At 35.5% G+C, this 13,107-nt stretch overlaps 2 protein-coding genes across 8 annotated transcripts; both read right to left on the bottom strand.

Annotated features, from left to right (window-relative positions):
• Positions 1 to 331: 331 nt before the first annotated feature.
• On the bottom strand, positions 332 to 3,166 carry LOC143466047 (uncharacterized). Of its 7 annotated transcripts, none has more exons than XM_076964624.1 (10): positions 2,924 to 3,166; positions 2,724 to 2,823; positions 2,467 to 2,517; positions 2,220 to 2,345; positions 2,001 to 2,078; positions 1,794 to 1,856; positions 1,430 to 1,640; positions 1,065 to 1,230; positions 782 to 898; positions 332 to 655 (listed from the first exon to the last, which is right to left on the bottom strand). In XM_076964624.1, exons 1-7 carry the CDS (start codon positions 3,138 to 3,140, stop codon positions 1,490 to 1,492), a joined length of 786 nt encoding a protein of 261 aa, XP_076820739.1. In that variant the 5' UTR covers positions 3,141 to 3,166; the 3' UTR covers positions 332 to 655; positions 782 to 898; positions 1,065 to 1,230; positions 1,430 to 1,489. The 7 variants fall into 7 exon arrangements, with proteins under 7 accessions (XP_076820739.1, XP_076820743.1, XP_076820745.1 ...); XM_076964626.1 differs by having other exon boundaries at positions 334 to 655; positions 2,001 to 2,039; XM_076964625.1 differs by having other exon boundaries at positions 336 to 655; positions 2,220 to 2,327.
• A 268-nt stretch (positions 3,167 to 3,434) lies between these two features.
• On the bottom strand, positions 3,435 to 5,617 carry LOC143466046 (uncharacterized). The gene has a single exon (XM_076964623.1). It carries the CDS (start codon positions 5,267 to 5,269, stop codon positions 3,443 to 3,445), a length of 1,827 nt encoding a protein of 608 aa, XP_076820738.1. The 5' UTR covers positions 5,270 to 5,617; the 3' UTR covers positions 3,435 to 3,442.
• Positions 5,618 to 13,107: the final 7,490 nt, after the last annotated feature.

Below are 13,107 nucleotides of genomic sequence, written 5' to 3' on the forward strand. Positions count from 1 at the left end.
TTCAGGCCTTGCTGGCCCGAAGGACACCCCTTAGGTGATCAGCAATTGAAAATTTTCCGGTTGCACCACGTGATCAACTTCACAGGAATGGTCAATAATAATTGGCAAAGTGCCATACCAATAAGGAAACAACAAAAGAAGCTCGTCTACAAACAGGGATTGTAAAAAATACTGGTACTGTATATAGAGGTCATATGGTTTCGTCAATGCGACGTAATTAATTATCAATTAATCGTATAAAAGCTGCCACGTGCGGTCCAGTCTTGTCCCAGATAGCACGTCGCTCGAGGGCCGACGTCGAGCCGTTAGCTTGCTTTTGGCGGCCCACAAACGATAATCGCTGAAGGGCCAACTTCTTTTTGTCCAGCGGGCCTAGGTTGGGTAGGGAGCAACAAAATCTTTGTCGGACCTCGGTCGGCGCGTTAGCTACGATCTCCTACGAGCCGACTTTGGGCCTACCAACAATCACTAACACACAGGGTTTTTATGCAGTTCAGCAAAAAGTTTATTTTTTCAAATTTGAAAGTTCCCTTACCAGCAAACACAATATTTTATTATAATTACTATCATCATCCGCTATCATCACTTGTAGAAGATGAGTCGAAATTCATGAAATACAATTGTCTGCTCGTGGCTTCATCTTTCCGCTCTTTATCTAAAACATTTTTGTAATGAAATATATTGCATAATGTTTGTTTACTATCTACAAAATTAAAAATGCAAAGTAAAACGTTCTGCAATACATGATATGAACATCACACACGCATGCCACACAGCTTACCCAATTTGTTCTTCATTCTTTTTAGCCGTCCCCCTTCCCTTTCACTAGCATTTTTTAACCATTTCTTGATCTCGCAGATACTCTCTGCTTCCTTAATACCCGATTTCTTGGCAGCATCTAAAGTATAATGACATAAAAACAAAATACTGGAGTAAACATCATCGACAGATAATAGTAAATAACACTCACAATACATCTTAAAACAATTAAGAAGCGGTAAGCAACCTAAAAAATCAAAACATGACTAAGCAAAACCATCAACACTCAATTTCGACTTATTCACCTATAACAGCTTTTGCGAGTTGTGATGAATGCATTCCTGTCTTATGAGTATGACCCTTTCCCATCCAATTACAATTGGTTGCCAGTTCACAGGTCAACAATTTGCTCAACATCATGCTGATAACATCTTTTGCTGTTATGCCACCTATTGTTTCTAGATAGGAAATCTAAAAAAAATCCTGATAAGAATCATTTGTTTGGCGGCATTATGTTACTGGTTACATGTCATGCTTTTACATGGAAGCATTATCAAAGTTGAAAAAATGTCAACGTAGTCCCCCATAGCAATTAGATAAAAGAGATGAAAATACTCAATATTCGTATTATTATCAGTAACTTGCATATTAACCTACATGTTGCACTTACAAAAACACGCGCTTGTGATTTCTCTGCTAGCAGTGATTCCACCCTATCAAAATCCTCAAATTAATCTATCGGCAAGTTGAAGTGTTCCACCGAAGAAGTGGACGGTATCTGCCCTTCCACAAATTGGCGATGAAGAGACTGGAGCATTACACTGTTTTGTTTTACTTGTCCCCAAATTCTTTCAAGTAAGAGAATAGTAGATGGTCTCTCACTGTTCAAATATTTGCGCAACATCACCAAGAGCTTGTGACACATGATAATTGGTAGCCCACCAAAGAGTTTTACAAAACCACTTTTACTTTACTCCTTTTTACATGCAATTATTCCGGGAAAATTTATTTAGTTCTGTACAACTTAAACTTACCGTTCTGTGGGCAATTGATGTGACGCACTTGCCTGTACATCAGTTTCTTGAGAAGTCACAGAACTGCAAAAAACACGAAGTGTGTATTGTTAGTATTAAATGCGACATTTAGTGAAATACGCATATTATAATGGTCTGATACGGGCACGACAAATAAAGATTGCAGTTAGTACAGTACTGGAAATATTGCATGTCAAATTTGTTTACCTTGCAACTAAAATGGGTGTTGTAAAAGAAGTATTTGCACTGCCAAAACAAAGAAATTGGTAGCATAGCTTATCACTTCTAAATTTTGAAGATAAAATACTTTCATTTTTTTACCTTAAACATTAATGTAAAGATTGGTAACTTTTATATGTAGCCCATAACTATTTTAAAAAATTACATATTATTTATAATAACAGCAATATCGAGAATAATGTATACCTTCTTTCCTGGGTGTTAGGCATTTCTGGAACAACAGGTGGTGGTGTTGAATGTTGTAAAAACAATTTTTTCCTTTTGGGTTTGGATTGGTCTGATTCCCAGTGGTTACTGCAGTAAATATGTTCACTAATGTGCAAATCACTACTTTAGACAGTCATAACATGTATAATAATAATTAATCAGGTAATTTATCAAGCATTTGCACTTTGTTTATTTCATCATCCAAGGTCAATTCTGTTTACTTTACCTGGCATCATTGTCAGAATTTGATTCTTCAAGTCGAGATGGAGGTCGAATTCTGATAAAAAATATGTATATGTTTTTGTTTCAACAAAATAATTGAAAAATGTGCGAGTTTGAAAACTGTAGACTTCATTACAAATAAATTATGTAATGTATTTAGTCACATATTTTTAGTTGTCAAATGCTACTCACAGAAAACCTATCTTCATTGCTTAAATTGCTAAGTGTCCAACCGCATAATTGGTTTTTTATCTGAGTTACTTCCTTTTACTTTCAACGTCGGTAGTGTCTAAATCTTCTGAGCAGATATGAGTTGCATTTACTGCTTTTTCACACTTTTTTCTAGCACTCTTATAATTATCTGGGAATAATTAAAAAACATGTTTAATTTAACACAGGCGATTGATCCATTGAAACAAAGCAAGTAGGCTTTGCTTTACAACAAATTTAAATATAACTACCCGTTTCCTTCAAGATTTTAGCAGCAAATTGATTCCAATCTCCACATGGTGGAATTCCTTTTTCTACTGCCCTGCAAACAGCTGTTCCCTTGATTGCACCTTTAGGGGGCCAGAAGCAAGTTATTCCATCCTTTGTAGCCTTTATCCATGACTTATGAACGACGGCGACACTGTCTTCTTCATAGAAGTGCACAATTGCAAACTTTTTATCACTCATTGTTAATAAATATTCCTAATTTCCTATGTTATAAAGAATCAACTTTGGTGAAAAACATGAAACATGACAAACTTGATTTGACAAGCACTTTTTTAATTCACCCACAAAAATTAAGAATGGTTAATATACATCATTTAAGTTTTACGCAGAAATCAATCTTTCAGCTGACACCATAAGCTATATTTTTGGTCGTACATGCAAAATAGTTTTAAATACTTAAACTATTATATCATCACGTGTCAAATACAAACCTAAATAGCTAATGAATATATATATAAGTTAATGAAAACATGCAAATAACATTACAAAAGCGGTATAGAAACAAATTGACTTTTGTTGGGTAGCAATACACATTTTGAACAAACTTCTTTTAGATTTATCACACACAGACGATTATTTAGATCTCGTACAGACCAGATGTTCAGTCTGCTTGAATGAACTGGATAGGAAAAAAAGTTATCCTTTACATAAAATGTTTGGCAAACAAGCTGGGTTGAGTTATTATAGAACAAAATATTTTGAATTAGATAAATGCTTTCCTGTACTTGTACACAGTTATCTGGACTTTTAGTACGTAAAACATAATCAGATACGTACAGTTCATGGTATTGCATACAATCATTAACATCTATGTCTGCAGGCAGAGGTCCTGTACAGTGTCTTTTTTTGTAATGTGTGCCCTTAGTTTTGTTTGCTTTAGTGAAAGGCCTATGCATTTTCTCTGATAACCGCCGAATGGCCTGAGGTAGTGGTGCATGGGGCTTCCTTAAAAGCCTTTTCAGTGACTGCAAATAATTTTCAAATGGAAAGCTGCAAAATGAATGAAGTGGTCCAAACTGCTCAGCATGCTTAGCTAGATGTGTAAGTGCGTGAACATTATATATTATTTGATCTGATCCATATAAATTACTCATGTGCTCAATAAATACAAGAAGAAGTTCACCAGCATAATTACAAAAATTAAAGCAAAGAGTGGGACTGCATAAAATGGTTATGCTTACATGTAACAGCATGAAATTGTCATATAACGAGCTAGGCAGCTTGTCACGAAAAACAACTGGGCCTGAATACAAAAGAATTGTACGAAACTCAGTTGCTTTCCAACGATCTAACTCTGAAAGCGATCTAACTTTTCGAAGAAATTCTCTGGGTAAAAACTGTTTTAGCATTTTTAAACTGTCAGAAATGGACGAGAGAATATTGCCGCCAAGTCTTGTTTTCAATGGACCACTTGTCCATAAACACAACAATTTTCTCATAACTCCAAGGCATACAAGATGCATATAATCAAGTGGAAATTGTGACACCATTCCTATGTTTAATAGCGTCAAACATGATTCTCCGTGTTGGTGATCTTCATATGCCATTTCTTTAAACTTTACGTCAGTTCTTGGAGCAGCGTCACAGCTTGGAAATGTCATTCGATGATTATACCAAACACCTCTCTGTTCACAGTAGTCACAACCATAATATCCCGTGTGTCCCTTTGTCTTTTTTACAAAAGCCCGTGCTGGAGTGTCACAAATCACATTTGACAATTTTATTTCATACACTTTTCCATCATCATAGATCACACCAACATCATCAATTTCATGCATTTCTTTAACAAATTTTTCAAGAAAAGCATTAGCATCTTTGGGTTTAGAAGTCCCTACCCAAAGACCAATAACAAAAGGTTCAGCATTTTTCTCTTGAGTTGTAAGACCTAATATAGGCCAAAATGATTCAGTACTGCTTTTAAATAATGGTAAACCATCGATGTTGATCTGATCGCACAGACACAGGTTCTGGTGTCTCCGTAGCCTAGATTTGATCCCTTTGGCTATGCCGAAGTGGTGATAATGTCCACCAGCAATTTCATTAACGTCATACGTGCGACAAGTGTGAAGAAGTGTACGACTGTCTTTTGGCAAGTAAGGAAAATGAGGTCTTAAAAGAGTCAGTAAAGAGTTTGTATGAGACAAAGGTGTCTGACTTTCAATTACCCAGTGTTTCAGAGTAGTAACAAAATCATTCTCATCATCACTAGGCCCATCACTTTCAGAATTACTGTCATCATAGTTACTCCAACCCTCATTTTGACTTTGAATTAAATGACCATTCCAAGATTCTACATTACTGTTTACCATATAAGTACGTTGGTCTGAATTATCATTAACATCAAAGTCAATGTTCTGCGAAACAGAACGATTACCGGTACATGTAGATATTGCAGATATACTTTCTGTAGTACTATTTGATTATAATACAGCAACCGGATCCGATCTTTCTTCATCGCTTTGCTGGAAAAATATGTTATGCCGTTCAGCTCGTGCTGCAGCATGCCGACGCAGTGTTCTATCAGAAACTATACTGGTATGCATGTTTTGTGCTGAAGCCATGGTTAACCTAAAAACATGACACTTTTATTAGTCAAACTAGAAACTATTATACATTACAAGTGCAAAATTACACACCTTAATTCTATTTTACACAAGTGCCAGAGAGACTCAAAATACACATGAGGGGGCTTTTTTATCCCCCGTCTAAAATACATGTTTCGCTCATGATAAAGTTACAAAACTTGGCAGTCTTGGACACCTAGCCTAGGTTTATTATTGGACCTCTTCAGATATTGACTTTGCTTGCATGACTTTGTACGTATTTCTTTCTTATAGGGCACATTTTATTTCGAGATTTTGCCTCATTCGAAATTTAGTGGATGTCTTTTATATGCCAAATGGTTTGAAATATAGGCTATACTTTTGTTGAATATTGATTTATAATCCTGAAATGGAAAACAACCTGCCTTAAGCAAATGACGCAGCAGTAGGCTTGGTCGAAAAACACACGTAGGCTACGTGACTAAGGCCATTAGCCTATACCAAACTCTTTACGTAGCCTAGCGTGCAGACAGAGATGCACATCAACCGATCAACGAGTCTCGTGCATGTGTATGTTTCATGATAAGATCTAATCGAACTGCAATTGGTGCATATAACATTTGGATTTGTATCAAATCTCTAACCACTTATCAGCAGCAATACTATATAATAAACCGAACTATAGTTTAAAATCCACCAAAAAACAATTTTTGCCTGCCTTCATATCTTTTAAATGTTACATCCTCAATCCAAACTATTGTATCGTATTGTATCGTAGGCCTATGTAAAAACTGTTAACTATAACCAACTATATCCTATCGCATTGTTCAAACTAGACGGCGTACTGGCTGGCGACGATCAATAGATAGCCTCAAAGCAGAAAAAAACATTAAAATGATATCGATTTGATAACTTAGAAATAAATGCAGTGTTTATTTAAGTGTTAAACAAAAACTCAGAATAAACAAAGAAGTATAATACGTGTTATATTCAAAATATCTGAATAAAAAAGCCAGGGGTGTTATTACTATAGGAATTACTATAATTATTATAATTGTTACCAACATTTAGTGATAAAACCTTTCCGACTGTTACGAACCTCATTAAATAATAACATTTATATTTTAAAAATATTAAATAAAACTAACTTATGTATGTTTAATCATTATTTTGTTCTAAACGGTTTTACGGCATCATCTAACATCACTAATGGACCTCCGTCGGCCCGACAAAGATCTTTTGGACAGCATAAAAACACCGTGTCTAGCTTGCTACCCATTAGCGGCAGAGGAGCTACAATCGCTATAGCGAGAATAGCTCGTTGTAGCTGTCGGGACGACAACTACGTGCTATCTGGGGTCTATCTTGCAACGGTAAATAACAACGCATGCTCATAATACAAAAACAATTCAGTAAATTAAAACCGTCTTGCAGTGTCTTTAAGTACTTAAGTAGATTTTCTTTTACATATCTATCGTAAAACGTAATCCAAGTAATTATGCTGGACATATGACTCCAATAAACTTTTTGTATGTTGTTTGCATATTATAATTTGATTGCTTTCCGCAATACCGTACGCGTCGTCACCTTGGTTCTTAAGTATTTGTTTTTAAACAACTGAGTTTGGGTTCAATGGCGCTCATTCGAAAGGTCACAAAGTTCATACTTTCTTACCCAATGCAATAGACGTTGTTCAATAAATCTAGTCCTTGGTCTCAACTGATTTCCAATTCAATAACGAACGGTTCATTAACCGACGCACAGGGCCTGCCTTAGGTCAATGCAAGCGATGCCACTACGTTGGGCACCGGGCTGCTTAGCAGCAAAACAAAAATTTAGCTTTCATTTCGCGCAGATCACACAAATATTTTTCATATATTTATATTTCATTTGTATTTATATTTATTATCAATATGACAATAAATTATTTAAAATCGGCAAAATCCAGGTCTTGCATTGAGTTCCGCACTTGCTAAGGCCGGCCTTGTTTGCAAAGCTTATGACAAATTTTCTGCAAATTTCTGCGACCATTAATGCAAATTAGCGCATTAATCTAAATATGACAGAATAAAAGTAAGTAAATAAAAGTGAGCAATATTGATCATGGCTAAAATACTTTAGGCCTTGTCGAGCAATATACAACGACACAACGACAACATTCAGATTCAGCAGTATGAAACGACGCATTTATTTATGAGTTTTAAGTAGATTTTAGTTTGTCTTCGATGTTTAGATTCTGTTCGCTTTAGACAATTGACGTGAACCATCTACATATTGTTTTAAGGCGTTAAGACATTTTAAATGCAAATTATTTATTTTTTATCATCTAAGGTCGAGTAAACAATAGTTTTGCATATAGCCTTTAATTATCTCATCTAAATATTTGAAGATGATGGTTTGTACTATAGCCAGCTTGCCGGAAACACAGTTTTACTGTTCGTTTGATGCTGCACAAAATTTTACGACTGCTGACAAATGTTGCAGCTAAATTTTTAAATTTTTTTTTAACGCATTCATGTTGGCATCGTTTAAGCACAATTTAAAACTATTAAAAGAGCGAGTTTAAATTCTTTTCGATGTTTGGCCGTATACAACAAAAAGCATCATCCGAAGAGAGAGTAAAAAGCGGGCAACCTTGACCGTGACAAGTGTATGGGCCATTCCACTAGGAAAGGGTCGAAACTGATGCAATGCATCAAAGTGTTGGAATCAGCAGAAAGATTCCAATGTTCTTTATTTGCGAACAAACACTGACATGTTTCAGACACATCTATTTCCCATCTTCAGATTAACGCGGAAGTGACGTGGTGCTTACATTTTACAAATTACAAAACACGAATCAAAATATTTCGCCGTTTATACGACAATAGTGACATTATACCAAGAAGATGATGACGTTAAGGATTGCGATAACATAAGAAATCTCACTTCAGCTCAATGGTCCTGGGACACAGATTCAAATTCAGATAATGCGACAAAAAATGTATAAATACAACGTAGGTTTATCAGAATTTGCACCAAGAAAAGTTCGGTAACTGGGGTTCGAGTGGTTAGCAATCATCGGCTTTATCGATCGATTTTACCAAGCCCAAAAATAAATGTTCTGATGTAACCAAGATTTTCCGTAGCCGGGAAACTTCCCGCTTTTACGGCTAGTCAATTAGCTCCTTTTGCGTTTCTAACTTTTATTAGCATTTCTTTGATAAAAACAACCATCTATCTTCTATCAAATCCAAACGTAGACTGCCCCAACACTCCGTTGCACTTCCCAGCCGAGCGCAACACCACACAAACACAGATTCCAGCGTTGTCACGCACTGAGAAAATAAGCGCGGTGCGCTAAATACCAATTCGGCCCTAGGGGTAGCGATGTGTACATATGTGTACATATGTGTACATATGAATAGGTAAAATACGTCAGCACCTGAGCAAAAATAAGAAAAACCATGCATACGAATGAGACAATGCACAACGCGAATAAAAACAGAGGTTGACTCACACATTGGACTAAATTAACGTCCAAGAGTGGTGCGAACAAACCGTGTACAGTGTGAACAATTGACACCTTAATTGGGTAATTAAAATGCAGTCTATCTAAAACAGGTAACAACTCACACCGTAAACAAGTGACTTACAAATTTGGTGACGCAATATTAAAATGTGTTGGTTCTAAAACGGGTGCGTAAAACTAATCCCGTGACACTGATAGCATATAAATACGACAAAAACACTTAAAACTATTTAAAATGTTACAATCCACACCGGAATTTTTGTATCCTTTGATTCATTTAAATCTTATCCACAGTCATACTCCGCAGCTATTTTACGAAAAGCATCTCATCAATGCATCTTATTCACACATTTGATACCAGTTTCACAAAACTGCTATATCTTTAAAAAACTACGTCAATCGTTCACTTGTAAAAGTGTCCAGGTAGCTTAACCTGTGTGGGTGCAGTCAAAACTGAAAGGTTGGCAACATACCTGCAATAATGTTTGCACATTTAAGTCAAATCTTTCTTTGAACACAAAAACTCATGCAATTTTTGGAACAAGGTCCAAGCTTTTCTATTGCTCTGTTTACAAACGTTTAATGCATCTGCGTAATTTCTTAAAAACTGGTAATATTTCACCTGAATAGAATCGCTTTAATGTCGGCCCACGCTCTGTAGTTGAATTTATGAGTCTGGCAAATGTTGTTTATCAGTTCAAAAACCGATTGTGACTTAACTGTGCATTCCTAAAGCTAAACAGGATGTTCGATATTGTGACTGCGAGGATATCACATTTCTTAGACCGCTAAAGCTGGTTAAGCATCACATTACGTTAACCAAGCTCACAGCGTTGATGTTGATGTAATATTTACTCGCGTCATTGCAATCACCGCTTTCAGACCACATTTAAAAAATATTCGTCAACGTCACTGTAACACTAGAGTTTGATCGATAGATAGAAACACATTGTGGGTTGTGGTAACAGCTTAAGTAACCCGGATGTAATTGGAAACGGTAAACATCCTAAACAAGGGCCGTAACATAGCACGGCGTTTGATATAATAAATAGACGTAATATATAACTGATAATTTTAAAATATTATCAGATCTGCACATTAATTACCTAGAAAGACAAAGGCTATTTATGACATTTAAAATAACTTCAGTTAATTTTTTTCAATATTTTGGTTTAAAACCACATTGATGTTCCATATCTAACATTTCTGTTGTTTATTATTGCGTTTTACTGCCATGGATTTGTTACTAAGAGTACTTTCACGTGTGATCAAATTGCAAACAAGCATGAAATCTTTTCCATTGTTTTGCAGCTAATATATGGAAGACATTCATCCATAAATGTTCTGATCATTGTTAACAGCGCTGAGAATTAACTGAGTGTTATCTGAGGAGGACAAGATGTACCTGAGGAGGACAAATAACTTGCCAAAACGTATCCTCTGTTGTTTGCGTGAATACAAATATGATCAGTTTGCAAGTAAATTCTGCTCTTTACAGCCAATTGCTACTTTTATAACCAAACCGAAATCCAAAAACAGAATAAATTGGGTTAAGTCTTTGATTAAAGACAACTTATTTATATATACGACGTCAACACGCTTGATGAGAAAGTTAAAACTGAACCAAAAACTTATGCTTTCCTTAAACTTATCAAAATTTATCCTTATAGTTAGAACTTATCTAAAACGATTTGGAAGTTATGTCAGCCATTTTTGAAGTCGTCTTTCGCGATGCAGGCATAGCTCGTAGGATGAAATTACGGAAAGACTCATCTGTCAATTAAATCATCTAAATCAATTAAAGTCAGAAAAATCTGCGCCTTTTTATGCTGAAATGTCATTATACGAATTTCTTTAAGTCCTACGATAATATTTCAGTCTTTACTACTGTATATTCAAATTTGCTCAATTTCTAGCTAACCGCTTTTTTTTATCAAAAGAACACAAACCGTAAAAAGCTGGTTACCTTTAAAGCTAACTCTGAACATTCTAAAAACCAAAAAATTTAAGAAATTCAAATGGGACCAAACACAAGAAAACTACAATGAAAGTCATCATATAAAAACATTAATTTACTCAAATCAAGCGAATGTAAAATCAAAATTGCTGCTGCTGCACTAAATATACTGCTCTCTGTGTAATACAATTTTTAAAGACATGTAGGCCTACATGAAGCTGTGCAACATTTTCAAGCAAAACTTACTTCTTGACCCTTAAGCCTTTGACCTTTCACCTTTATAATAAAGTTTGTATTTACTCTACAACAAGATGCTATCAAAAATATAAAACCAGTGGCAACACTAAAACGAATAAATGATTTCCTAAAAGTAACAGTCGAAACAAAATCGATTTGCACTGAACTTAAACCAGGGTGAAATCCCAGTATTCTTTCACTCATGCTGCGCTCTCTCTGCAAGTAAAACTTTGCGGTCGGTAACAAGCAAGCCTGGCCGACTGTTGTTTTTAAGCAATCATGTCACGTTAGTCAGCTCTCATTCATGTTTTATGCTGTTCACTTAAACTAAACCAAGCACACGAGCAAAATAAAAATGAGGCGCAAAAGTAAAGCACAAAGCAAAGGAAATGGTCAAACCACGTTTTGCTGCTTCTTCAAATTAGTCAGACCTCGGAAATCTGAACCACTTTAATTCGTCATAACATGTCGGTTTAGGCCTGACTGTAGTCGGCAATTTCCTGTTCAGTCTGAGAGTGAGGTCGTTTTTCTATTTTATTCTATAGGGATACGTACGATATGACCGACAAGACTGCAAAGAATAAATCTTTTGATAAAAAGCGAATGTTGTCCTCAGTCGTCTGCATAATTCTGATCATTATGCAGTTAATTCCTGTTGTTTTTACCAAAGTTTTTCTGTCGAAACTCCAACTTTGTAGATGCTGATACAAAGCTATAAAAGGTCCAAGGAGGTTTCGTCACAGTTTGATAAAAGTTATAGCCACGAAGTGTAACACGTGGAATCTAACTAAAGCGGAATGTTGCAATTTGTAAAGATTGTATCACTATGCCCAATATTTTATCAAGCTGTTGCAATAAATTTCTTTTCACAAACAAGTCCATTTTCAACAATCAGCAAAACCACAATGAATACGACAGCCAAACAGAAACCCAACAACAGAATAAATTTAGTTAAGTCTCTGGTTAAACGAAACTTGTTTACTTATATGACGTCATCATACTTAATCAGAAAGCTAAATCCGAACCAAAAACTTATTTTTATCAAAATTTATCCTTATAGTTAGAACTTATCCAAAACGATTTGAAAGCCATGTCAACCATCTTTGAAGTTTTCTTTCGCGATGCAGGCATAGCTCGTTGGATGAAATTACGGAAAGACTCATGTTAACCGCATTTCCCGCAGAATGCCACAAACGCATTGTTTTAAAATTACTTCAAACAACAATTTTGACCGCTTTTAAACTAAAATGACAGTGCTTTTATCAGAGATGTATACTTCTAGTCTTAAGCTGGTTCCTCGTCTACCAGATAAACTGTTCATGTTAACTTGTGGCCTAATCAACTTAGAAAAGCTTAAAAAGCTTTAAAAAAACTGTACAGTTGAACCGTTACCTGCATTCCTAAAACCATTATTATCAATTTCCTATTGGTCATTACAAATTCAAATCAAAAAACGCTATAGGCCTACAATATAGTTATGTAGTGCTTGACGAAAGCAATATATGAAAGTCATTCTTATCACATTCTGCGCAACTCATTCAGTAATCCCAGTAAACAACCACAGTTGGACCATTAAAGTCGAATTTGAAAAACTGTTATCATCAACAAGCAAACGTTACAATAAGATCATTGTATACCTACATTTCAATGACGCAAAGGAAATAACGATATCAATCGTGACAAACAAACATGGAAGCAACAGATGGATCATTTTTGTGTAATTTGAAGTGACTGTGTTGTACAGCGGAAAACTGTGAAGTACGATCTTCAATGGTTATGGTTTATTCACAAAAACTTTAGACTAAAAGTGTTTCAAAAACCCTATAACTCAAAACCACTGAGTAATTACTGTTAGCAATCACACAGAAGTAATATAACACTTCTGCTGCGTTTATCATG

This window comes from Clavelina lepadiformis, chromosome 7, assembly GCF_947623445.1.
Source record: "Clavelina lepadiformis chromosome 7, kaClaLepa1.1, whole genome shotgun sequence".
In the NCBI taxonomy this organism is placed as follows: domain Eukaryota; kingdom Metazoa; phylum Chordata; class Ascidiacea; order Aplousobranchia; family Clavelinidae; genus Clavelina; species Clavelina lepadiformis.

Bases quoted from the DNA above. Each gene is read 5' to 3' on its own strand.
- LOC143466047 (XM_076964624.1), bottom strand. From the start codon at position 3,140: ATGAGTGATAAAAAGTTTGCAATTGTGCACTTCTATGAAGAAGACAGT. The intron at 2,824-2,923 runs GTAGTTATATTT...AATTATTCCCAG, and splicing joins TAAAATCTTGAAGGAAACGG to ATAATTATAAGAGTGCTAGA. The intron at 2,346-2,466 runs GTAAAGTAAACA...TTTGCACATTAG, and splicing joins AATTCTGACAATGATGCCAG to TGAACATATTTACTGCAGTA.
- LOC143466046 (XM_076964623.1), bottom strand. From the start codon at position 5,269: ATGGTAAACAGTAATGTAGAATCTTGGAATGGTCATTTAATTCAAAGT.